At 39.6% G+C, this 27,068-nt stretch overlaps 1 protein-coding gene across 11 annotated transcripts in view; it reads left to right on the top strand.

Moving 5' to 3' along the window:
- Window positions 1-8,443, top strand: part of LOC138757621 (la-related protein 1B-like) — a 93,622-nt gene extending 85,179 nt beyond the window's left edge. For all 11 annotated transcript variants that reach the window (XM_069925259.1, XM_069925260.1, XM_069925256.1 and 8 more), the window contains 3 exons: window positions 4,701-4,810; window positions 5,038-5,165; window positions 6,632-8,443. In XM_069925259.1, coding sequence (XP_069781360.1) covers window positions 4,701-4,810; window positions 5,038-5,165; window positions 6,632-6,874 — 481 coding nt within the window. In that variant the 3' untranslated portion in view covers window positions 6,875-8,443. The remainder of the gene's footprint in view (window positions 1-4,700; window positions 4,811-5,037; window positions 5,166-6,631) is intronic.
- The last annotated feature ends 18,625 nt before the right edge of the window (window positions 8,444-27,068 follow it).

Raw genomic sequence — 27,068 nt, forward strand, 5'->3', positions numbered from 1 at the left:
ACTGTGCACGTAGAACTAAGAGGCAGGAGAAATTGGAGAGAGTTCCATTCAGAATGCCCCCCCCCCCCCCCCCAAGTAGTCATAATGATGGAGATGGAATTAAAAATTAAATTCAAGGCACTGCCAATAAAGGATCTATAATCATGGGTGATTTTAATTGGCATATAGAATGGGCATGGTAAATTAGTAACAACTCCACAGAGAAATTTCTGAAATGTGTCCCGGATGATTTCCTTGACCAATGAGAAACTACCTTTTGAGAGCAGGCTATTCTAGACATTGTGTAATGAGAAAAAAATAATTAGAATCTTGTTACGCAAGGCCCTTAGGGAGAAGCAACTATAAAATAGAATTCTTCATTAAGTTAGAGAATGACATAGTTGATTCTCAGACTAAGGTCCTGAATCCAAATAAAACTACATTGCTATGAAACAAGAATTGGCCAAGATATATATGATGTGGGTTGATTGTGGATTAATAATGGCAAATAATAAGGGGCGAAACAGAAGTGCTTGGCTGAACTACTGTCTTCCCTCTATCGAACTAAAGAAACAGGAAGAATACCTCAACCACTTGTTGAGGGAAATTAGAGACAGCATTATTAGATTCCAAGCAGGAGATATGCGAACTGTACTGAACAACTTAAAAGTCATCAAAGGAGAACCATGGGTTTCATTAAATTGGGAGTGGAGGTGGGGGGGGGGGGGTAGAGTACATAAATAAGCTTGCAGAGAATATGGCTGTAAAAGATTTTATAGATGTGTAAAGAGAAAAAGATCTATTACAACCTCTTGCAATCTGAATCAGGAATTAATGGGGAACAAAGAAATGGCAGACCTGTTGAATAAATATTTCACAAAAAAGTTCAAGCTTATCATCTGACTGTACATATATAACCAGGAGAAACAGCATTTCTCTAGACCAGGGGTGTCAAACTCAAATTCACCGAGGGCCAAAATTAAAAACTTGGACTAAGTCAAGGGCCGAACTAAATATTTATTGAAAATTTTCAACAACATCTGCATGTTTTCTCTCAACATATGTAATGTTAAACTTTTTCTTATTAAAATAAATGTTTAATAATAGTTTTGCTTAAACTCTTTCCATAAGAAGCATTAACAAATAAGAAATAAAATATTCAATAAATAATATTTCTCTCTAGCCTTTAAGCCAAGGATCGCACGTTGCCGAGAAGCATGCCAGGGAGCGGAGGTCTGCAGGGAGCCCTCCCCAGCCCAGCCAGCAAACCCGAGCGGCATCCCCCCCCCCCGCCCCCTCTCCCTCCTCCGCCCCCGCCTCCGCTTGCCGCAACCGCCGCCAACAACCCAAGGAGTCCCCGCTGGTCTCGCCATCTCACCGGGAATACCGTGAGAGCGGTGGAACTCGTCCGCGACCTCCACCCCAGCGGAAAGTCCAATGCCCAGCAGCACCCGCCCACACATGAAGCTTAAGGAGACACGGAGGTGACCCACCACGTCCAGCCACATGGAGCTAGGCGGCGGGTCCGTTGTAGCTAGGCGGCGGGTCCGTTGTAGCTAGGCGGCGGGTCCATTGTAGCTAGGCGGCGGGTCCATTGTATCGGCGCCGCTGTGAATATCTAATTAACTTTCCCGTTAACTATATCTGTGTACTGCTGTGCCTGCTGTGGAAGTGCTAAAAACTACTATGGTGGTGCCTGCTGCTGTGCATGTGCTAAACTTGCGCGGCGGCCAGCGGGCCAACTCTAATATATATTTAATATGATCTTGCGGGCCAAATATAATTTATATCCCGCGGGCCAGAGTTTGACATGTGTGCTCTAGACCATGGTCCACACACAATATGTAACATATCATTAAGATACAATTTAAAATAAATATATAAATAGTTTTGAAAGATTTACTCAGTTAGAAAATACTGTTCATTGATCTCACAGCCTGTGGGATGAAGTTATTTCCCAGCCTAGCAGTCATGATTTTGATGCTCCTGTACCACTTACTTGATGATAGTAGGTCAAGATACTGTGTGCTGGATGGAAAAGATCCTCAATAATTCTTTGAGCCTTATTTAAGTAACACTCCCAGTGAATGTTATCAATAGAAGAAAGGGAGACCCCCCCCCCCCCCCCATGATCTTCCTGGCTGTTTTAATGATGTCAATGAACTTCTGGTCTGATGCTTTGCAGCTACCATATCAGGCAATAATGCAGATACAAAGGAGAATACAAATAACCTCTCACTAATGTCAGGGAATCTCAGGTCAAGTGAAAGGGAAGAACTGAAAAAGAAATACCATTAAAGGGAAATGTAATTAAATTGTAATGAAAACTGATAAATACTCTGGTAGTGGGACTGTGCTGAAGTGAACAGAATTGTTGGACGTAATGTATTAGATGCAGAGGCTGGTGAGGGAGAAAAGAAGGAATAGAGGGATTTTGCTTGCTGGGGGTGTTGCAGGAAACAGGAAGAGGGGGTTAGAGTACAACAAATTGAGGAGATATGGGCATGGTCTGTATCAGTGACATACTCAGTTTGGTGTCACTACAAGCCATATTTCCACTCTCCACACCTATTTATGCAGGGGGAAAGTCTCTGAGGCTCCCTAATCCACTTTTTCTTCCCCACCTCCTTGCATAGTTCCAACACTGTAATCATAGGAAGTGCAAATCTTGTCCCGACATCTCACACCCTCCTCCCTCAACTCCATCCACAAACAGATTTAGGTGAGTCACAGCTTTACATTCACGTTATCTAGGCTTATGTGGCCATTTCTATATTGGTGATCAAACTGAACAACCAAAGGAACTGCTCACACTAACCATCTGAGACTCGTATTCATGAAACAATATTTATTTGTATAGATTAAATACTTGCCCGACATATGCATTGTTTGTATATATGTTATGTCTGGTTGTGTGTCTGGATGTTTTGTACCAAGGATCAGAGAATGCTGTTTCATCAGGTTGTACTTGTACAATCAGATGACAATAAACTTGACAAACAGTTTGGGTGACTGCTTCAGTAAACTCTTGGACTCTGTGTGTGAGTATAAATTTGAGCTTCCTATAGCCAACTGTTTCAACTCCCCCAGTCTTTCTAACAAGATGTGTCTTTGGCCATGTTCTTTTCAGGATGAGTCCAAACACAAATCTGAGGAACACGTATTCTTCCTGAACAACTTTCAAAAATTCCTAGCCCTATTAAGTTGCACTGTTTTCATCTCTTTACCTTCTTCTGCATTTCTCTTCCTAGTGGTCTCTTCCTCTATCTGATTCTCTACCTCTCAGACTCCATCACCTCTGCCCCCTCCCCCACACTTCTCCCTTTATGTAATTTTACTTTGTAATTTTATCTCTCTGTAAAGGGTCTTGAACTGAAACATTAACTCATGGGCACTGCCTGATCCATTGAGTCCTTCCAGCATTTCATTGTTTGCTCAAGATCCCAACGTCTGCAGTCTTTGTTTCTCTTGCATATGAGCGAGATCTGTGAGGAGGTTGTACAGGCTCCTGTCTGATTTTAACAAGTTGAATGAGTGGACAAGTACATGGTAGATATGGATAAATGTGATGTAATGTACTTAGACAAAAACAGGAGGCAGATTATCATTAACAGTGATAGAATTGGAGAGGTACAACAAGTCATGAATGTCCCTGTGTGTCAATCGTTGAAAGTTTACAAATGCAGCATGTGGATGAGATGACACAAGGTGTGTTGGCCTTCACAGCAAGAGGATTTGAGTGGAGGAGCAGGTATGTTTTGTTGCAATTGTAAAAGACCTTGGTGTCCACACCTTGAGTATTCTGTGCAGTTGTGATCTTATTATACATAGAGTTTGCAAGACTGATTCCAAGTCTGGAAGAACTATCTTTGAAAGGAATTGGAATAGTTGAGTTAATAGTTGAAGAAGAATGAAAGGAGACTTTTTTTGAACCTGAAAGATGGTACTGATTGTGGATAATTATCCCTAGTTGTATTGAGGGGTGAAGCAGGCCTGACTAAGCCACTTTTGCTCCAGGTTTCTAAATTACCACATAAATTGTGCATATTGAGTTTCATATATGACAACAGTGTCTACCCTTCATTGTTAGTAGTATTCTGAAATTACAAGAGAAATTTATATTAAAATCTTTTTGTTTATCTTAAAATAACATAGCAAGTTTGTACCAAGTTAGATATAAAGCAGATCTATGGAGTTTAGAATACAATAGTTTCTCTTTCAGGTTTATCAAGAGGGATGTGATAACTTCTGAGATATGAGTTAATTATCTCTAGATAAAATCAAAGTAGCCAGGTGGAGAAATTATTACTTTTAAGTGAAAGGCTAAACAGTTGCAGATACTTAGCTTTTTTGTGTGGAAAAGGTACACTAAAGTTACTGGCTGGTAGACCTCAATACAGTAGAAAAATCAACTGGAAATTTTCTGCTAGTTTCACTGAGAAGCTTTCTAGATTTCCAGTTCAAACCTAAATCCTGGAGATAGCACAGATATTTCTGTTGCACTAGCAATTTGTTTTGTCTTACTGCTTTGCCCACAATATTTTAATTGATTGTGTTCCAACTAAGTCATGTGCTCAAAGTAATGTACAATTGCATGTTTGGTCCCAAAGCTTGATCTTGTCTGCCTGAATGTTTGCTGCATCTTTCACTGTCTATGCTTTTCTCAGTGGCACACTTTCTATGTTCAACCTATATATTCACAGTGATGTTCTTTTTTACAGATATGGATTGGAGTGCCTGTTTAGATTTTATAGCTATGGACTGGAGAGAAGATTCCGAAATGACATATTCAAGGACTTCCAGGAGGAAACAATAAAAGACTATGAAGCAGGTAATCTTCATCTCAAAGCATGTGACCAAAAAAAAGCAAACTTACAGGACTATGGCTATAATGCAATGGAAATTGTTTTAATTCTGGAAACCATTTCACTACGTTGCCATGTGTGTGATGTGCAACCTTTGACTGTAGCTGTTAACATTTCTTATAAATTACTGAATTTTAATAAATTGCATAATTTTAGATATTCAAATACTGACTTCTGAGTGTGTTTGATTTAGGACAACTCTATGGATTGGAAAAATTCTGGGCTTTTCTTAAGTATACACAATCCAAGCATTTGCCAATTGACCATAAACTGCACGAATACCTTAGCAATTTCAAACGACTTGAGGACTTCAGAGTTGATGTAAGTTTTCTAATTTTTTTTTACTGCATGGTTATTGCAAATGGAAATTGTAAGGCAAGTGTTGAATGACAAAAGTATCCACTTCTGTAAATTAATTTATTCATCTTTCTCACTGTGCAATGTTTGGGTCATGAATGTTTCTTCCAATTCCATTGACTCCAGAAGAATGAAGGAAGACTTCTTTGAACCAGGAAGAGGGTTGTGGATTGTGGATAATTATCCATAGTTTGTATTGAGCGGTGAAGCAGGCCTTCACCATACATCCTGTGTGATTTTGGACTCCTCCTCTCCATCAAATCCTGGTGGCTCTCCCAAAGCTTAACTGAGGAACAATAACAGCGAAAGGACACCCTTGCATGCAAATGTTTTTCTTTCTCAGACTGGGCTGACTAAGACTTGATGATCACTAATCTTTGCTGGTCCAGGATAATTTTTTTGTTCCTAATACTGAACTATAAGACCATAAGACATGGGAGCAGAAATAGGTATTCAACCCATTGAGCCTGCCTCACCATTTAATCAGGAACTGATTCATGTTTTCACTCAGCTCCACTGCCCAGCTTCTCCCCATCACTTTTGATGCTGTGGCTTATTAAGAACCTATCAATCTGTGGCAATAAATTCCTCTGATTTGCCATCCTCTGAATGAAGAAATTCCTCTACTGTTCCAAGCTCTGTTCTAAGCAAACACCCTTCAATCCTGGATTTTTGCCCTCTTGTCCTAGGCTTACCAACATAGAAACAACCTTTCTACATCTACTCTGTCCTTGCCTTTCAACATTCAAAATGTTTAATGAGATCCCTCTAGGCTATCTGCAGAAGAACTCCTAGGTTCCTTTGCAACTGGGTATTTTAAATTTTCTTTCCATTTGAAAAAAGTCTATCCGTTTTTTTTTCTGCCCAAGTGCATGTCCATACACTTTTTGACCTTGTATTTCATACAAGGTAGGAAAGGTTTGGTTTTTTTTTAGTAGGATTATGGAGGTTGGTGCAACATTGAAAACTGAAGGGCTGTGCAATGCTATAATGTTCTATATTCATTTTCCACTTCTCTGCCCATTCTCCTAATCTGACTAAGCCCTTCTATGACCTCCCTATTTCCTCAATACTACCCATTCCTCAACCTACTTTCATATCCTACAGAATTGGCCACCTAGCCATTCATTCCATAATCCAAATCATTTCAGATATAGTGTTTTGATTAAAAGTAAATGTGCTGTTGATTTTTTTCTTTCTAGCTAATTAAGTACCTCTCTGTCTTGTATCAAACAGATATCTGATATATTCACTACTCTGGGATTCTCCAAAAACTTGCATTGATACCAGCTTTTAGAAACCTTTAGATCTGTTTAAATAGCATCTGTAGAGAGCATATTCAGCTGAAAGATGTTTGAAATGAACACAAAGCATAAGCAGAAATAACTATTCACTAAAGTGTGTTAATAACATTGCTACTTATTTCTTAGCCTCCATTTGGTGACGAGGTTAGTCGAAAGCAACGTTCTTCTGGAACTGATGAGAGTGGTCGCAGAAGGCATCTTTCAAACTCTTCTAGTAAATCAGCAAATGCTGCTAAGCCTTTTCTCACCAATCAGCCTCAGGTTTCAACTAACCCTTCCAAGTGGGATGCATCTTCTGGGAAATCTGAGAATAGGAATCAGACTGCTGCTGCCATGACTACCACTGATCTTGAAACACCTGAGAAATAGACTTTCCATGTCACGTCTCACTGCTTATACAAATCACATCAGTATTTTAAGCTCAAGGACCTTGTCCAGTTTTTTAGACTGCCTCAATGAAAGAAAAAAAAATTGAAAATATGCATATTACTTTCAGTTTTTGGGGTGGGGAAGGCGACTAAGTCTGGGTTTTGAGCTTTCAGCAAGCTGTTTTGGGGGTGGAGCTTGGAATCTTGCATTTTGTCATTTCTCTTTGTTGCTCCCCTCATTTTGACTTTCAAGACGATCTTGAGCGACTGTTTACAAAAAAGCATTCCTGCAAATATGCAAAAAAATACACATTTGAATTTTGGGATGCCTTACATTTCAATGAGGATTTCTCATACTTCTTAAAGAAGAAAATTTTTATTTTTTAGTCCACTACCATAGTGCTTTTGCAGCCAATTCCTCATATTAATAATATATGCCTATATCAAAGTACAGATTTATTGCTGGAAAAGTAGAGTTGAAATTGCTTGGATAGGTAGAGAAAATCTGGAAAGAAAGCTTGCATCCAAGATGATATGACTGAGGTTGCAACTTAATAACTTAATTCACATTGTTAAGGGTGGGGGGGGGGAGGGGGAAGAAGTTGTGCATCATCTTGGCTGCAGAGTGTTCTTGGTTTAAAGCAGATGTGACATAGTTGTGGACAATTTAGCAGAGATTGTATTGTTTGGACTTGAATGAAAATAGAACAAAGAAATGTGTGGCTTTTTAAAGATGGTCTGAATCACTAATGTCTTGCACTGCTTTACAGAATCTTGATATGCAGCTCAAGATAAAATTACAGATTATTCTTATATAGGGAGGAAGTGTGGGAGAGGCAGAGTGGATTTGTTTCATCACTTTTGTTTAAGCTTATAGTGTGCTTTCAGTAAAGCACTACAGTTGATTTGTAATTTTGCTATTGTTCAAACTTGTGTGGAAAATTTGCAAAAGATGTTCATTTACTGAAGTGATTTTGTTTAATTTTGCTCTTAGTAATTATTAAGACTCATTTTAAATTGGAAGGATGGATGTGAGTTGTTGGTTTATTTTGAAAGGTTATATTCACATCTGAAGAATTATTGGAAAAGCTTCAAAATCAGATATGTGTATTTTAAATGTATGCTATTAGGAGTAGGATCGAAATGCAAACAGTGAAAACAATCTATTGGTCTTCCCATCTGTTCAAACTTGAATATAGGAAAAACTGTGCAGTATTATGAATTACTGCTGGTAATCAGAGGGCTGGAAATAACAGAAGCAGTGTGGAATCCACAGAACTACCATTATAAATATGCTACAGCTATACATGTTTTAATTTACTGAAGTAACACACACATACCTTAATGTATAATCTAGGCTTAAACCCAGCTGAATGGAGTAATTGTAAAATATTTAGATCAAAGGTTGTATATACAGTTCAAAGTAATCAATTTAGAATATTTACCATAAATTTTTTCATCTAATGAAATAAGTGTGCACATCTAGCATTAGCGTGTGTAATTTGTGGCAATCTACCCAACTTTTATAAAAATGCTTATAAAAACATACAAAATGAATCCGAAAACATAACTGCTTCCACTGTGATTCTTTGGAGATTTGTTTCAGTAAGAGAGGAAAAAGGCATCAACAGTCATAACAATGAAGCTAAGTTTTAAACATGTAAAATGCTTGTACCTCATTATTTGAATGTATTGTTTTCAGTTTTTATTGTTTAATGTCCCATTTGAAATCTCTCCTTTCAAACAAAAACTGTAGCAAATGATATTTTCTCTCCCAAAGCTCCTCAAGCCAAACATTGGTGGGTGGAAAATGTAGCTGTGCCTTGGTTTCGGATTTATGTTGGCCTTTGGGGGAATTATCTGGCTTTTACTGCAGTGCCAATGAGATCAGTGTGTTATCATTTCAAGTTAGGTTTCTATAACCTTGTTGTCTTGGTCATTATATTACAATCGAAAGAAGTTAATAGTAACATTCCAGGAAAGCTATATTTACAGAAGCCTCAACATTTTGGTGGTCATCTTTCCTAAGTAGATCTAGATGACTGTCAAGTTTAATTGTGTGTATTTTCTGATTTCTGATATCACATCAATTGTGTGGTTCTGCATTTATAATGTAAAAAGCTAAAGACTGCAGTGTGACAAAATATTCTAGATCTTTTATCAGTTTTAAATTGGGTCAATGAACAAATTTATCAAAATATGTTCTTCATTAAGCAGTAAATCTAACAAGTTTCTAAATTTGTAAATATTTAAGAGCATCACCTGTACATATAACAAATGACCTGAACATGTATATACAAGAATTTCCCCACTTTTTTTGTGTAATTCATTTTAATGTTTTGAGAATTCATAAAATTTACAATGTCAATCTTAACTAAATGCACAAATCTAGTGCACAATTTCTTATGTTTTTATTTTTGATTGGAGTAAATTTACCACATTAATCAGTCTTTTGCAAATTACAGAAGAAATTTGTAGGTTGAGTAAAGAGAGGCTCCCATTTGTAATACATCTTATTCTGGTCTCCAGGCTGGGATTATGGATTCCGTGTGTGTGTGTGTGTGTGTGTGTGTGTGTGTGTGTGTGTGTGTGTTTGTATGCCCTTGGAAGCATGGATTTAACTAAATTGCTGATTAGATGTTCAAAATCTGTGAATTTAGAGTAAATTTACCAATATCAGAGTAAAATCAACCTTTTTCAAATCCCCAGTTCCATAAAATTGAGACAGGACAAAGCATTGCATGAGTTGACTGCCTGAAGACCAAATTGGATTGGTCTTCTGGTTTACCATGGCTATGCAACCTTTTTGCTCAAAGCTATCTGATTTGACTTATTTTTGTTTATTCATTGAACAGCAGATTGAATTTGTTTTCATTTAAATTTGATTTCCAACATTTAAGAATGTTGGAATTGTACAGAAAAAAAATTCATTTGTCTGGAACCGTTGTGACATTTTCAACCAGGTGCAGCATAATTTCAAAACTTCTGCAGTGTTTGTTCCAATTACTAAAGCCAAAAAATAAATTGCAATGCAAAAAATAAATTGGTTTATGGTGTAAAGAATACTAGTTACTGTTGGCAAAATGTATCCTTTTCTGATGCAAAATATCTGTCAGTATTTTTTCCTCCAACTAGAAGTGACAAAATATTTGCAATTCCTCAACAACAAATTTTGAGGCTCAGCAGCACCTAATGAACCAAATCGGATATGCAACTGAAACACAAATACAGAGTTATGAGTTCAATCAGGTTATTCTGCAATGAGTAGTTCACCCAACCCATACATGTGCATGCAGATCTGCAAGAATGTATCAGGATGCTTTAATGCTGGTTTTGGATTCAACTGCCACGCAAGTTCTATACTATTCAGGATTTAGTATTCCATTCGATGAGCATCAACCTGAACTTCTGGTAAGTCATGTTTAGTGCAAATTTGTAATGAATTGGCATTCTCTACCAAATTGAGCCATATATCAGCTAGGTCACAACTAACAACTCTACAAAAATAACCATGTACTTGCTATATGAGGCACATATTTCCAAAACGGGGCATTATAGTGAAGCCTTCATCTCATGATCAGTGGCCATTCAAGGTGTGCCATTGTCTTGTCCACAGACAACTCAGTCTGAGTAGAAAATGGCAGGGTCTTGAGACTAGAAACAAATATCTAATATCTTAGAATTTGAGTTTTTTTTCTCATTTTGAAAGAGTTTATGCAAACCATTTCACACAGATTATGGCAAAAGTCTAACTTTGTAATCACATGCTTCCCAAAAGATTGTTCATACCTTGTTTCAGATTTGTTAACAGACCTAGATCTTGAATCTCTTGGAAACTTGGTGTGCAGTGTGCATTTTGCTTAACTTTCAATTGTTAAGAATGGGGTGCATCCTACAGCCCTAAGCTCTAATTTTCGCATATCTCACTGGTGGGTAACAATTCTGACTAAATACTTATGAATGTGATTGGCATTGATAGGACTTGATGGTCAGTCTGGACAAAGTGTGCTCAAAGGCTTTTTTCTGTGCTGTGTGACTGAACCTAAAGACAGATTTGATAAATGCTCTGCAAAACAACCCAAAGGACTGATCCAGATCTTGGACTGCCCTGTCCCAATTCTGCACTTGGATCTCTGATAATCACCCATTCCCATCGTGTTCATTGATCAAGACCTCAGACCGGTCGGTACAAATCTCCTGATATTGCAGATTTCATCCAGTGCCACTTATTTATATCTCCTCCACATATGAGTTTATTGTCATATCCACAAGTACACATCATAGCCTCAGTTGGTAAACAGAAATGCTGGAGGGACTCAACAGGTCTTGCAGTTTCCAACTTTTTACTGCAGTCGCAGCATCTGCAGATTTTCATGTTTCATTCAATTGGTTAGCACCACTTAAGTCTATTTTCCGATCTACATTGCTTTCCTAACTTTTTGATCTTTTCTCCCTTTGTAATTAAAAATTGTTTCATTTTAATTTTCAGTTCTGATAATGGTCAACTTAATGTTAAGTTTTTAATCTCAATACTGCCTGCCCTACTGAGTATTTCTAGCATTTTATTATTTTTACTTCAATTCAACAAGGAACTTTAGGTGGGAAAGGGAACATGTGAAGGAACTATAGCCATTATCAAATAGAAGAGAAGATCAGCCTGGTCATTTATCAGTGACCAGGCAATGATAATTGGATTATGTTTAACAAAAGATCAAAAACATGCATTGTTGAGTGTCAGAGTTGAGCAAGATCCAGAGAAAGTAACTTTGAAATGGTAGGTCGAACATGTGAAGATTTACTTTCAAGATTGACTCTAATCTCTGGTTCAGATTTTACAACAAATTTCAATCGTCCTTTCAGATTTACTCAATGTTGCTTTTAATAATACAGCATTTTTCTTAAACTAAACATGTATCCTTCAGATTCTAGGAGTTTTAGTTTTCCAACAATAAACATTAGTCAAAATGGGGCATCTCCCAAGTATTATGTGGAAAGGGACTTTTTTTTATATAGGATCAACATCAGTTTTTTTTTAATATAAATATTTATTTTGTACTCTACAGTTAGTGAAAGTTATCATTTTATTGGCATTCAGGAGATGTTTTTTAAAACTGCAGATGTTGGAAATCTGAATTGAAAAAAATGAAATGATGGAAGGATGCAAGCAGATCAGACACAGAACTATGTAGAAACATGGTTAATGTTTCAGCTCTGGTTCTCCATTCACTAGGATATTTCTACCCATTCCCAATTTTTTATGCATAATTCCCATAAAAGCTGTAACTTTTAATTGTGGTTAACTTTTAGCAGAGCATATATTAATTCAGAGGAGAGAAAATTGTTTTTGGCACACAATTCAGGTGTTTTACCACCAGATCCCCATGGGCTACAGTCACTTCTGCCCAACTAAAATTGATCAAGACTAGACCTTTTTATTGTCATGAAATAGTACAGAACATAATACAAGACTGCCATGAAACTACTGGAAAATTATAGGAATCTCTGGGTTCCATTTACAATCTTAATAATGAATACCTCTCTACCTCCTCTTCCCTAGCTTTCAACAAGTGTTAGCCCAGTGGCTCTCAACCTTTTTCTTTCCACTCATATACCACTTTAAGTATTCCCTATGCCATTGGTGTTCTGTGATTAGTAAGGGATTGCTTAAGGTGGTATGTGGGTGGAAAGAAAACCATCATTTTAACTGTACCTAAATGACTCCTTATGTGCATGGTTTCATATCTCCAAAGGAAATGGGCCAATGACAATTTTTCTCGAGTAAAACATTTCAGTAACAATTGGGTAGAGAGCAGTGGTTCTCAACCTTCCCTTCCCACTCACATACCACCTCAAACAACCCCTTACTAATTCACAGAGCACCGATGGCATAGGGATTACTTAAAGTACTGTGTGAGAGGAAAGAAAAAGGTTGAGAACTACTGAATCAATTATGATGCTGAGATGAAGATAATTTACTTGTGTTCTTTCCAAGATCAACTAATCAGGCTTCCTCCAATACCATCTACATCCCACAAAATCTGCAATTACTTGTTACATTTTTTAAAATTGCATCTTTCTGACCTACCTTGCCCTTTAAAACTCTGATAATTTTGATCACCTGCTGCAATATTCATCTTTCTTTGGCTGCATATCAAATTTTATTTTGTAACATTCTTGAAATTACCCAGGTAACAGTAGAGGTGCTGTAATATGTAATTTATTACACAACTATTTGCTCCATTGAGGAGACCCAGGCATTGATCATAGTTTCTAGTAGATATGAGTGTGTTTAATATGACACAGTATGTCCCAGGTGATGATGCTTGACCTGCTGAGTATTCACATTACGCTGTGTTTTGTTTTAGTTTCCCTGCATCTCTTGTACTTTTTTGTGGCAAGTATTCTTTTGTATGTTTTTTTTTGTTTCTCTGGTGATGAAAGTTAAGCTTGTTCTTTAACTTGGATCTTTCTATTTTCGTTTGAATGTTTATTTACCTGATTAGATTCTTCATTGCCACATTGACTCCACTCCAGAATCCCTTGTAATATTAAATAAAAATGATCTTGTTAATCAAAGACCCTTCTCAAAATGTACTACTGTAATATGAGCTTTGAAAATGCCGAGATAAAGCACTGTCTAAGGCAAAAGTTGTATGAAGGATGGTCCAAATGCAACCAACAATTTCTGGCCATGGACCTTTGATGTCTTATTTGTTATCTGCTTCAATTTAATGAATCCTAAATTAGAACACACAATCTATCTAATTTCAATATGATGTTCAGACTAATGCAGATAATAACTAAAGTTTTATGAATGATCTTTCAGGCTCCTTAACGTGTCCTCTCCAGACAAAATCCATTAATTTCCTGCCAAGGGGAACCAGAGAGATTCCAGAGGTCAATAGTATTCATGGAGTCAACATTTCAGATTGGGAGTCTTTTTCAATACACTAATTTCCCATTCCTATAGTAGTGCTGTTGTAGAACATAAGTGCATGGTGAATTTTCACCATCAGAGACGAGGAAATTAGGGTTAACATCCAATATGAACCATTTGTCATTCCAGTAATATTCCATAGTGTTCGTTTCACTGCCTTGCTGATGCTTCCTACATTTCTGTTCGTCAAGTTCTTTTAAACATTGTTTTCATTTTCTCAAAAGATCCAAAGAAGTTTTTTGTTGTTGAAGGCTGAACAAAGTCTATTTTCTGAAAACATCTGTATAAAAGTAGTGGATTTAGAATCGTGGAGCATGGAATCAGGTCATTCAACCCAACTCATCCAGCTGGACCAGTGTAAATAATACTCTTCCCTATTCAATCTCCTAACACTTCTCCATAGCCCTTGATACTCAAATGGTCTCCAAGTAGTCAGTAGTTAATGAGGGTGAAGCTGCATCATTACCATGTGGATGAAGGATTTCGACTTACCCAGCATTGTTTTCTGAACACATTCCTTTAATCAGGCAGTTTAAAAGGAGTGTTAACTAAATTTGGCAGAATTGTATGAATTTGGCAAAATGAGTTATGTATGTCTGTTACGGACAGAGTGAGTGGTGCATGGCACAGAACTCAGTCATATGAATGCTGTCTGCTCTCGGAAATTGTGTGAGTGGTGTCTGCTCTGAAATCAGTGTGAATGATGAGGGCTTGCAAGGGTCAGTAGTTGTGTGTGTGTGTGTGTTCGCTGCATATGCTTGAATATGCGTGATCTGCATTGAATTTGAGTTTGTGACATTATTGAATGTGCCAGTTTAACATGTAACTACAATCGAGGAATTTTGCAACTACACGGGCAGCTTTTTTATATAAAAAAGGAATGCAGGAATTTTGAGTCAATTCCTGCACCACGATGTATCCTCCAGGACCCCAACAACTTTTTGGAGGAAGCCTGCAGTGTCAATTGTACTGGAAAAATTTGTTGTCAGTCATTCACTTTACTGCACGGCCAACCACTGAGACTTGCAGCCTAAAAAGGCACCCAGTGGGAATGACCACACAAGCAGTCATTGTTAATTTTTTCAGCTATTTTCCCCAATATTGCTGTTTTTTTAAAAGAAACTAGAAAGTACTTGTACTCAGCATTGGGATATTGCAATATACAAAAGTGCTTCAGAAACTCAGCAGGTTGTGCAGCAATCAGTGTTTTGGACCGGAGTCCTTCAGGATTTTATCCTGACTAAAGTCAGCAATCTGTCCGATAGCACATTAACGTGCTCTGAAAGTTCATGGATCAGAATTTGTAATTTGAGATCATTGCACAAGCCTTTATACATCAAGTCTAAAGAAGTTCTGAGAAATGGCCCAAATGGCCTTCACCAGCGAGTAATGTGAAAGGAAACCATTAAATACAGTGCCCTCCATAATGTTTGGGATATAGAAACTTTTTTTTCCCATTGTTTTAAATTTGTAATTAATTCACATTTAATTAAAGTGCACATTCCAGATTTTATTCTAAGTTATTTGTTTATATTTTGGTTTGACATTTTTACGTGGTCATCTCATTTCAGCATAATGTTTAAGACATTTGGCTTCAGAGATATTTGTAATTATTTAGGTATTTATCCTACAATAAGACAATGATCCCAAACATACTGCGAAAGCAACAAGTAATTTTTCAAAGCTAAAAATGGGAAAAAAAACTCTTGAATGGCTAAGTCAGTCACCTGATCTCTTCGCCATGCCGAAGAGAAAACTGAATGAGCCCTGGAAACCAGCAGGAGCTGAAGGTGGTTGTTCTAGGGGCCTAGCAGATGATGTTCAAGCAGTCATTGCATGCAAAGGATATGCAACAACGTACTAAACATGGCTACTTGATATGTTCCAAACATGATGGTGCCCAGGAATGAGGGAGCTATGTTTAAAAAGTGCTGCAATTTCTACATGTTCAGACCAAAATGCATACAAATAACCTTGAAATAAATCTGGAATTGTTTGATTACATATTAAAACTGGAGCACAGGAAAGAAGTGCCTTTGTCTCAAACATTATAGGGCAATGTATGCCTCCTTGTGCTGGCCATTTCAGCCCTGGAGAAAAGTCTCATTTTTACCTCCATCAGGTCACCCCTCATCCTCCGTCACTCCAACAAGAAAGACCAATTTCACTCAACCTATCATGTATTCTCCACTATCCAGGCACCATCCTTGTAAATCTCTGCAGCACCCATATCTTTCCTGTAATTAGGTGACCAGAATTGAACATTTTTTCTAGTGAGGTCTAACCAAAGTCTTGTATAGTTGTAATATTATTTCGCAGCTCTTGAACTCGATCCCACAGTTCATGAAGGCCAACCTGCCTGAGGCCATCTTAACAATGCTCTCATCCTGAGCAGCAGCTTTGAGTGTTCTATGGACTCCTCAATCTGTCGGTTTGACTGCTGAGAGTCCTATTAAACATTGTATTCTACTTTCACATTTGGCCTACCAAAATGAACCACCTCGCACTTTTCTTGGTTGAATTCCACCTGCCACTTCTCAGCCCAGCTCTGCATTCTATGAATGTCCCTTTGTAACCTCTGGCAACTTTCCAGACTATCCCATAACAAGACCCACTTTTGTGTTGTCTGCAAACTTACCAACCCACCCTTCCATTTTTCTCATCCAGGTCATTGATAAAAATCAGAAAGAGGGGGTCCTAGAACAGGTTCATGCAGCAAAAAAAAACTGCTAGAGAAACTCAGCTGCTCAAACAGTTCTTTATGTAGCAAAGATTTAAAAAAAACAACCAATGTTTCGGGCTTGATTATAGTAGTTATGTTTTTTTAACTGCTTATATAATTAACACCCCAATGGGGTCAGCAATCCCACTCACCCACTTTTACTTCCCTGCATGTTCAGCAGCTATTCTTGTCCCCAAATCTCTGTAATTGTACAGCGTCATAGTTCTACGTATTGACCCCCACACTCTGAGTTACCTGCTCTATTCTGAATACTTTGCATTAAAGTGCACACAATTCAACTGATCCAACTTAATGCATTCATGTTCCTTCCACAGCCTGTCCTTCAGTTTCCCGACATGCACCATTTACACTTGAACCAACTGCTCCATCTGTTCTAATACTCTGGTCCCCATCCTCTTGCCTCATTCATTTAACCCCAAACTGGTCACAAGGATATTAATCCCTCTCCAGTCCAGGAGCAACCTATCCTTTTCAAACAGGTCATACCTTCCTCAGAGAAGATGTTGATGATCCACAAATCTGGACCCTTGCCCCCTGCACAAACTCCTGAGCCGTGCATTCATATGCCATAACTTCCTATTCTTCCCTCACCAGCCTGTGACACAGGCAGCATAATCCAGAGATTATCACCCTTGAGGTATGGCTCTTCAGCTTCCTTCTGAATTCTGTATTCACCCTGCAGTGCTCGACATTCTGCTACTGACCTGGACTAACTGCGGTCTCCATTAGGAAGTCAATTATCCAGTCACAGAAAAGCATGTTGAATCCCAGTGAGGACAGCTTCTCCTCCAGCCTCAGGTTAAATGATCACATTAAACAGGACATCTCTGAACACTTTTTCCACAATGTAGCATGGATGTTGTAGCTGTACTGGAATAGAATAGCTGGAGGCAATGCTAAGTGAAATGCGTCGGAATATTATCTGCCATATACAGCACTCTCAACGTTTAGGGCAATTACACTTTTTTCCTTTATTTGCACCTGTACTCCACAGTTTTCAGTTTGTAATCAAATAATTCAAATGTAACTAAAGTGCATGTTCCAGATTTTATTCAAAATTATTTGTATACATTTTGGTTTGGCTGTTTAGAAATTACAGCACTTTTGTACATAATCCCCTCATTTCAGGGGACCATAACATTTGGGACATTTGCCTTCACAAGCATTTGTGAGCAATCAGATATTAATTTCTTTATTGGTACAGGTATAAGAGAGCTAGGCTTGTTTCCTTCAATCACTTATGGAATTTGTAGTTGCCATTTTTTGACACAAGGGCCAAAGTTATGCCAATGAAGGTCAAAGAAGCAATTATGAGGCTGAAAAACAAGAATAAAACAGTAGAGATTATCAGAATAAACAGTTTTAAACATGATTAAGAAGAAAGCGTTCTTGTGAGCTCAGTAATCGCAAAGGGACTGGTATTCCAAGGAAGATCTCCACTGCTGATGACAGAAGAATTCTCATCATAATGAAGAAAAATCCACAAATGAAAGGTCAGAAATACTCTTCAGGAGGCAGGTGTGGATGTATCAATGACCACTTTCTGCAAAAGACTTCATGAACAGAAATACAGAGGCTAAACTGCAAGATGCAAACCATGGCAGAGGTGGTATTGTTTGGATCTTGGGCAGTTCCTTCACACTTCCACACTTTGCCATCTGTCCACAGGACCTTTTTCCAGAATTCTGCAGGCTCTTTTAAATACTTGGCCATCTGTTCTGTGACTAACTAGTGGTTTGCATCTTCCAGTTTTGCCTCTGAATTTCTGTTCATGAAATCCTTTGCGGACAGTGGTCATTGGGCACATCCACACCTGCCTCCTGAAGAGAGTTTCTGATCTGTCAGACGTGCGTTTGGGACTTTTGTTCATCATGATGTGAATTCTTCTGTCATCATCGGTGGAATTCTTCCTTGGCCTCCCAGTTCCTTTAAATTACTGAGCTCACCAGTAAACTTTCTTCTTAATGATGTTCCAAACAGTAGATTTTGGTAATCCTAAGGTTTTGCCAATGTCTCTTCCCATTTTATTCTTGTTTTTAAGCCTTATAATGGCTTCTATGGCACAACTCTAGACCTCGTGTTGACAAATGGCCACTATAGACTCCAAAGGTGATTAAAAGTTTGGAACCAAGCCTAGTTCTCTTATACCTGCACCAATGAAGCAATTAAACATACCTGACCACTCACAAACATCTGTGAAGTCAAATATCCAACATTCTGGTGCTCTGAAATTAGGGAACCATGTAAAAAAATGTGCTGTCATTTCTACATAGTCAATCCAAAATGTATACAAATAACCTAGAATGTGCACTTTAATTATATGTGGAAAAACAAATTAAGGAAAATAGTGGCTATCCCAAACATTATGTTTGGGATATCTAATCTGTAATTAATGCATCCAGCTATTTCTTCATATCATGTGGAGTGAATTGTCTGAAGGCTGGCTTTTGTTGATGCTGAGTCTCTCAGGAGGAAGCTGAGATTCAGAATTTATTTGGCACTTCTGGCTACACACCAGTGTGATTGCTTCAGCCTTGCTTTTACATTAACAACCTGGGCCCTGCTATGGCTAAGGATGGGGATACTCTCAGGCTTGCTTCCACACCCCCACTATATTAACTGTTTAATTGTTCCTGATCATTCATGATAGCTGAACAGGTCAGCCCTTCATTTTTAAGTGTGATGCTCCTGTTATGCCTTACACACTTCATAATAACCAGGGTTAATTTCCTGAAATAATGGACACAATAAAATAAGGGATATCTGGGTCCTGAAGTTAAAGGTCATGCAAGTGTACACGTCTACTGCTGCAAATAGTCAGTTTTGCAATGCTAGATTTGTGTCCGTCTATCTCATTTCGCACATTTTTAGTGCCACAAAACATGGAAGTGTCCCCAGTGTGCATACAGGACTTTGTCTCTAAAGAACTCTTGACCCTATTAATACGATCATGGATGCATCAACCATAGATAGATAGGCAAGGACGGCATTAAGAAAGTTTATATATAATGTTGGTTTACTCACTAGTTGCCATAGACCCATCTGGAAGTAATCTCTTTCAGGATTCACCCGGTGCTACCAAGTCTGCATTGGTGGATTTCAAACTGCCCAAGAGGACATTATGTTCTCTTGCTACTTTCAGTAGTTCTGCCAAATCTGTCTCAAGCAGTTCTAGAGTCAGAGAAAAAATTCCTTCACTTCAACTTGCCCATCCTGACCAAGTTGCTCATCTGAGCTTGTCCATTTGCCTGTGTTGATCCCATACTCCTTGAACCGTTTCTTATCCTGGTACATGTTCAAATGTCTTTTAAATGTTGTAATTGTCCCTGCCTCCACTACGTTGGGCAGCTCTTTCCACATATGCACCACCCACAGTGTGTAAAATCTGCCCTCTGGTCCCTTTTAAATCTTTGCCCCCTCATCTTAAACGTAGTTTTAGACTCTCCTAACCTGGGAAAAGACTGACTATTCACTTCATCTACACCCCTCATGATTTTGTACACCTCTAAGTTCACACCTTGGCCTCCCATACTGCAGGGAAAAAAAGTTCCAGCCTGTCAAGTCTCATAACTCAAGTCCTCTGATCTGGATAACATCCTCATGAATCTTTCTTGTACCCTTTCCAGTTTAATTACATTCAGAACTGCACACTGTATTCCAAATTCGGCCTTACCAACTTCGTGTACAGTTGTAATACAACATCCCATCTCCTGTAATTGATAGTCAGTTGATTGACTTTCAGTCTTTTATGGTGTAGACTTTGTGAGGTTGAAGATCTTGGGACTAATTTTTGCCACACCAGTGCCGAAGTTGATATCAGGTGATCCATCTGGTTCTATTCCTCTTGTTTGAATGGCATTTTGGAGGATATTGAAGTGTGAACATGAGGTGGGTTTGAAGTCACATGTAGGTCAAACCAGATAAAGATGGCAGCACAGTTAATGTAGTGGTTAGCAAAATGCTGTTACAGCACCAGCAATAGGGACTGGGGTTCGAATCCCACGCTGTCTGTAAGGAGTTGTGTGTTCTCCCATGTTTGTGTGGGTTTTCCCTGGGTGCTCCAGTTTCCTCCCACCGTTCGAAACGAACTGGGGTTGTAGGTTAATTGGATCTATATGGGCGGAACGAGCTCATGAGCCAAAAGGGCCTGTTACCATGCTGTATGTCCCTCAAAGAGGGACATCAATAAACCACATTTTTAATGAGAATTATTACTGACACCAGCAATTTTCCCATATTCCAGATTATTAATGTAAATTTCAATCCTACCACTAATATGGAAAGATTTGAGTCTCTGGAGTATTAGGAGAGGCCTGTGTATTTCTTGTTAAGTAACTAAACTACTATGCCAATGTTACAAGCCCAGAGGACCCCAATACCCAGCAGCAATAGAAATTCACCAAGACAAATGGTTACTTAAACAAAAGTTACTTTTAATTATCTTTAAACATGAAAACAGGATCAAACTTTTAACATTACTATTAACTTAACCCCCTTCTAATTCTAAGTGCACGTGTATGTAATGTGTATATAAGTTCAGTAAAGTTCTTTAATTCACAATGTAATCTCACTGGTTGCAGGCAATTCTTATAATGTGCACAGAATTTAACATTTATGAAGTTCACTAGGCTTTGGTGCTTGAAAGGAAAATGGTTACAGCTCAGGAAGGTACTTGTTGGTTTTTAGAGAGGTTTGTTGCTCATTGGACACCCACAACTGATTCCTTCTGATCAGCCACCTCAGTGTCTTGCTGAATAAACTTGCCCCATCAGGGTTTTCCAGGCGATAACCTCTTTCTTTCAGGTCACCACAGAGTTCCCTTTTGTTTCCCTTATTTCAAGTGAAACATTATGCAGCCAGTCCTCTTGTATGGGCCACAAGGGCTTTGACCAGGCTGAACTAAAAACTCACTACCCAATTTCAAAATGGGTTTTTTCCACAAGCTTGCCAGGTTGTCCTGTTCCAGTTCTAGTTGCTGCTGCTGAACTGAAGAACTGAATTCTCTCTCTCTATCTCTCTCTCTCTCTCTCTCTCTAAAATATAACATAATCTGTCACACCATCATACGTCATCTTAACAAATTTTTGGAGGTCATCATGTACAGGAGTGTTTATTGGCCTATGAAGCTCTCTGAGGATATTATGGAAATATAAGCAAAGAGCTTGATTTAAAGACTTAGAGGAGTAAGTCTGTGAGACAGATCAGGAATTAATTTAAAAAGGCTTTATTGACAATTCAAACTTTGTGAAGACTTTGTGTGGGTGACATGGTTGACACAATGCCTTTACAACGCCAGCAATCGGGATCAGGGTTCAAATCCCGTGCTGACTGTAAGGAATTTGTATGTTCTCAAAAATATTTTGTAAACACATGTTCACTACATTCAATGCAAATCCCCACCCTTGCCTATTATCTGTCATATCTATCATCATTTTAAATTATTACATTTCCCTCCTATAAAACTGATGGAACCTTAGATATTTTATGCACTCTGTTGATGAGCTTGTTGTCATATACAAGGGGCCTCCATAATGTTTGGGAGAAAGACACATTTTTCTTCCTTTATTTACCTCTGTGCTCCAATTTTAAATTTGTAATCAAACAATTCATATGTAATTAAAGCACATAGTCCAGATTTTATTGAAGGTTATTTGTATACATTTTGGTTTGACCATGGAGAGATAACAGCACTTTTTAATACATAGTTCCCCCATTTCAGGGCACCATAATGTTTGGGACATTCCAATGGCATGTATATTAAAGCACTCATGTTTAGTACTTTGTTGCATATCCCTTGCATGCAATGCCTGCTCGAAGTCTGATTCATGGACATCACCAGGTAGTGAGTATCTTCTCTGGTGATGCTCTGCAGCCATCTTTAGCTCCTGCTTAGTTTGGGGGCTTGTCTCCTTAAGTTTTCTCTTTCGCACATGGAAGGCATGCTCATTTGGATTTAGATCAGGTAACAGACTTGGCCATTGAAGAATTTTTCAATGTTTTGCTTTGGAAAAATTCCTTTGTTTGGGATCATTGTCTTGCTGTAGGATGAAGCAACGTCCAATGAGTTTGGAGGCGTTTGTTCGAACCGGAGCAGATAAGACGTTTCTATACACCTCCGAATTAATTTTGCTACTACCATCAGCAGTTACCTCATCAATGAGATAAGTGTGCCAGTACCTACAGCAGCCAGACATGCCCAGGCCATAACACCCCACCACCATGTTTCACAGATGAGATGGTATGTTTTGGATCTTAGGCAGTTTCTTTACTCCTCCACACTTTGCTCTTGCCATCACTCTGATATAGGTTAATCTTGGCCTCATCTGTCCACAAGGTCTTGTTACAGAATTCTGCAGGCTCTTTTAAATACTTCTTGGCAAACTGTCACCTGCCACCCTGTTTACGTGGCTAACTAGTGGTTTGTATCCTGCAGTGTAGTCTGTATTTCTGTTCATGAAGTTTTCTGTGGACAGTAGTCATTGACACATCCACACCTATGTCCTGAAGAGTGCTTTTGATCTGGCATTTGGGGATTTTTCTTCATCATGATGAGAATTCTTCTATTATCAGCAGCGGAGATCTTCCTTGGCCTGCCACTCCCTCCCTGATTATTGTGCTCATCAGTAAATTCTTTCTTCTTAATCATGTTCCAAACAGTTGATTTTGGTAACCCTAAGGTTTTGCCGATGTCTCTTCCCATTTTATTCTTGTTTTTCAGCATCATAATGGCTTCCTTGGCTTTCATTCGCACATCTCTAGTCTTTGTGTTGAAAAATGGCACCTATAGACTCCAAAGTTAATCAAAAGCTTAGAAGCAGGTCTAGCTCTCTTATACAAGCACCAATGAAGCAATTAAACATACCCGAGTACTCACAAATACATGTGAAGCCAAATGTCCAACATTTTGGTGCCCTGAAATGAGGGGACTATGTTTAAAAAAAAAAGTGATGTAGTTTCTATATGGTCAAACCAAAGCGCATATAAATAACCTTGAATAAAATCTGGAATGTGCACTTTAATTACATGTGAATTGTTTGATTTCAAATTTAAAATTGTGGAGAACAGAAGAAAATCAATGAAAATAATGTTTTTGTCCCAAACATTATGGAGGGCCCTGTACACAAGTACAATGCACAGATGCAATGAAATTCTTGGAGGCTCCACACACATGTAAGACGTACCACTACAATAGGATAAGTTAAATTAATAAATCAAGAAACAAAAAGATAAAATATATAAAAAGGATAGGTTGTAGGGGCCTATGCACTGAGATACAGTCCACAAAATGGCTGACGAATGTGGCGACAGTGTGGACCTGGGGGTGATACTGGCCATTGTCCTAGGTGATCTGCCTAGCGGGAAGACGGGAGTGCAAGCTAATCCCAGGCCAGTGCTCTGATGATGCGGGGCCCTGACATCAGCACCTGGGGCCCATATAAACATGATGGGCAGTGCAATAACCAGTCTTGACTTCAAGGGTTTGGTGTGCGTGTCGTTCTTCTTCACGCCCGTGTAGCATGAATGCTACATTGGTGACCCTGACAGGTTCAGCTACCAGTTGGACCCAAAGATGACGGATCAAGTGGAGCCAGCAACCATCCACATGGTCTCACTCAGGCGCCCAACATTTTGGGTGTCACAGCCGCACGTGGTTCAAGCAGGCCGAGGCTCAGTTCCAGCTTTGGCACATCGCTCACAACGACACCTGCTACTTCTTCGTTGTGAGGACAGTCAATCAATTCACAGTGGCAAGGGTCGTGGAATTCCTAAGGCAGTCTCCAGAGTAAGGTAAATATGCAGTCCTCATAAAGCTGTTAACCCTCACTCCCGGCACAAGCACACCGCCTATTGCTGCATATGGACAGATTGGGGGATCAGGGCCCCCTCTACCCTAATGAGTGAGATTCTCACTTTGACTGTAGCTACAAGCTTTGCCTGCTCTTCAAGCAGATCTTTCTGGAGCAGCTGACTGAGGATATTCGACTCTTGCTCATGGACAAGGACTTTAGCAACCCTTGGAGGGCTACGGCCCGGGCGGACATGCTCTGGAGAACGAAGAAGGATACGATTATTGTCGTAGGCCACATCAGCAAGCCCCATGACTGTAAAACCAAGACCAGTGGAGAGGTGTTAATACCCTGGGACAATTCTTCTACTATCATCAGCGATGGGGTGCAGAAGCCCATCTATGCCACCCACCCTGTGAGTTTCCAGTAAATGTCCTGATCAACATGATAGCTGCCTGTACATCTGGGACTCCTTGTCAGGCAGGCGCTTCCTGGTTGACACTGATAAGTGTCCTACCTCCCCTGCGGGCCTCGACACCCGCACAGCAAGCAGGGCCCAACACTGAGAGCAGCAAACAGCTCCTCCATCCAGACTTTTGATACCCACACCATCACCCTACGGCAACAACTGGTTTACATGGACCTTGACCCTTGTAGCAGTGGTGCAACCACTTCTGGGGGCTGACTTCCTTCATGCCCACTGCCTGCTTGTTGACCTCGAGGGACGGTGCTTGGTGCACACCAGAACTTTTCAAAATCATCTCTGGGAAAAGCCAAGCTACCCTCTCCCCACCTTGACTCTATAATGCTTTTGGACAACTAATTTCCCCGCATCCTGATGGAGTTCCCCTCAAACGTTGTGCCACAGTTCTCCGCAGCCAAACCAAAGCACGAATAAGGCACCACATTCTGACCGAGGGCTCCCTGCTCCATGCCAGGGCATGCTGACTCTCTCCTGAAGAGCTCAGCCTTGCGAAGGAATTCAAGAAAATGGAGGAGCTAGGGATTGTGTGGTACTCCGATAGTCACTGGGCCTCCATCCTCTCTATGGTGCCAAAAATAATGGGGGGAGAGGGGTGGTGGAGGCCATGTGGCAACTATCACCGCATTAATGAGGCCACCAGACCTAACAGATATCTTGTGCCCCACATCCAAGACTTTGCCTTATACCTACACAGAGCATGGGTGTTTTCCAAGATGGATCTCATCTAGGTGTACCATCAAATCCAAGTTCACCCAGGACATCCACAAAAACACAATTATAACCCCTTTTGGCTTGTTTGAATTTTGCTGCATGCCCTTCAGTCTGAAAAACATGGCACAAACTTTCCAGTGGCTGATGGATGCAGTGGGCTAGGTCCTCCCATTTGCATTCATCTACTTGGACAATATCCTCATTGCCAGCCACAGCAACAAAGACCACGTTGCCCACCTGAGACAATTATGCACCCAATTGAGTGAGCTTGGACTGACGATTAACCCCGAAAAGTGCCATTTTAGCCTGGACACTATTGACTTCCTGGGGCACAGAATAAACAAACACAGAGCAAAACCCCTCCCTGAAAAGGTCAAGGCGATCTGCACTTCACCAACCCACATAGAGTAAAAGAGCTACTGAAATTCACTGGTATGATAAACTTTTACCACAGATTCATACTAGAAGTGGCGCGCGTCATGCACCCCCTCTTCGTGCTGATGGCAGGCAAGTCAAAGGACGTTACCTGGGATGACGAGTTTTCGAGCATGTACCAGAGCATCACCCTCCTGGTGCACCCCAGACCAGAGGCACTGACAGTCAACATCTCCAGCCCAGCAGTAGGGGGCGCGCTGGAACAGGTCATCGAGGGCACCTCTGCCTCTCAGAGCTCAAATACAGCATTTCCAACCAAGAGCTATTGGCGCCATACCTGGTGGTAAGACAGACATTTCTGTTACTTTTTTGGAGGGTCGGCAATTCAAGGTCTTCACTGATCACAAGCTGCTGAACTTTCCCTTCCAGAAGGTATCAGACCCGTGGTCGGCCTGACAACAAAGACACTTGTCCTGTGTCCAAATTTACCACGGTCATACAGCACATTGCGGGGAAAGCAATGTGATGGCTGATGCTCTGTCACACCCCATGATCCAGTCAGTACACACCCTATCCTGGGAGTCGACTACCTGGCCCTCGCCAAAGCACAGCAGCAGAACCCTAAAATCCTCACGTAGAGGACAGCTGTTTCTGGTCTCAGGGTGGAAGAGACCCCCATTGACCCAGGTAACCTGACTGCTGTGCGACATCTTCACCAGCAGCCCTTGCCCCATTGTCCCAGCCGCAAGGAGGTGCCAGGGTTTTGACGCCATTCATAACCTGGTGCATCTTGCAATTCGGGCCACAGTCAAGATGGTGGCTAATTATAAAGGATCTTACTTGATAATAAACAAAGAGTATAATTTGGTATATTAAACTTCTCTTTCATTCTTTGAATGTAACTTCAAAACAATCATCTATTATTTTAATTCCTTTTTGAAACCAGTTTTTAAAAATTGATTATTCATAGAAAATGGAATAAGTTCATTTTGATATAAAGGCATTTTACGAGAAATTAAACCTCTCCCTCCTATTTTTGTTAGGAGATATTAAAATTATTTGTTTTAAATTGGGATTAACTGCATCAACTAGAATTTTTATGAATTGCTTTAGTTATTTCAATGTAATAGTACAGGTACACAATCCTTTAACCGGACA

This window comes from Narcine bancroftii, chromosome 3 (genome assembly GCF_036971445.1).
Source record: "Narcine bancroftii isolate sNarBan1 chromosome 3, sNarBan1.hap1, whole genome shotgun sequence".
Taxonomy (NCBI): domain Eukaryota; kingdom Metazoa; phylum Chordata; class Chondrichthyes; order Torpediniformes; family Narcinidae; genus Narcine; species Narcine bancroftii.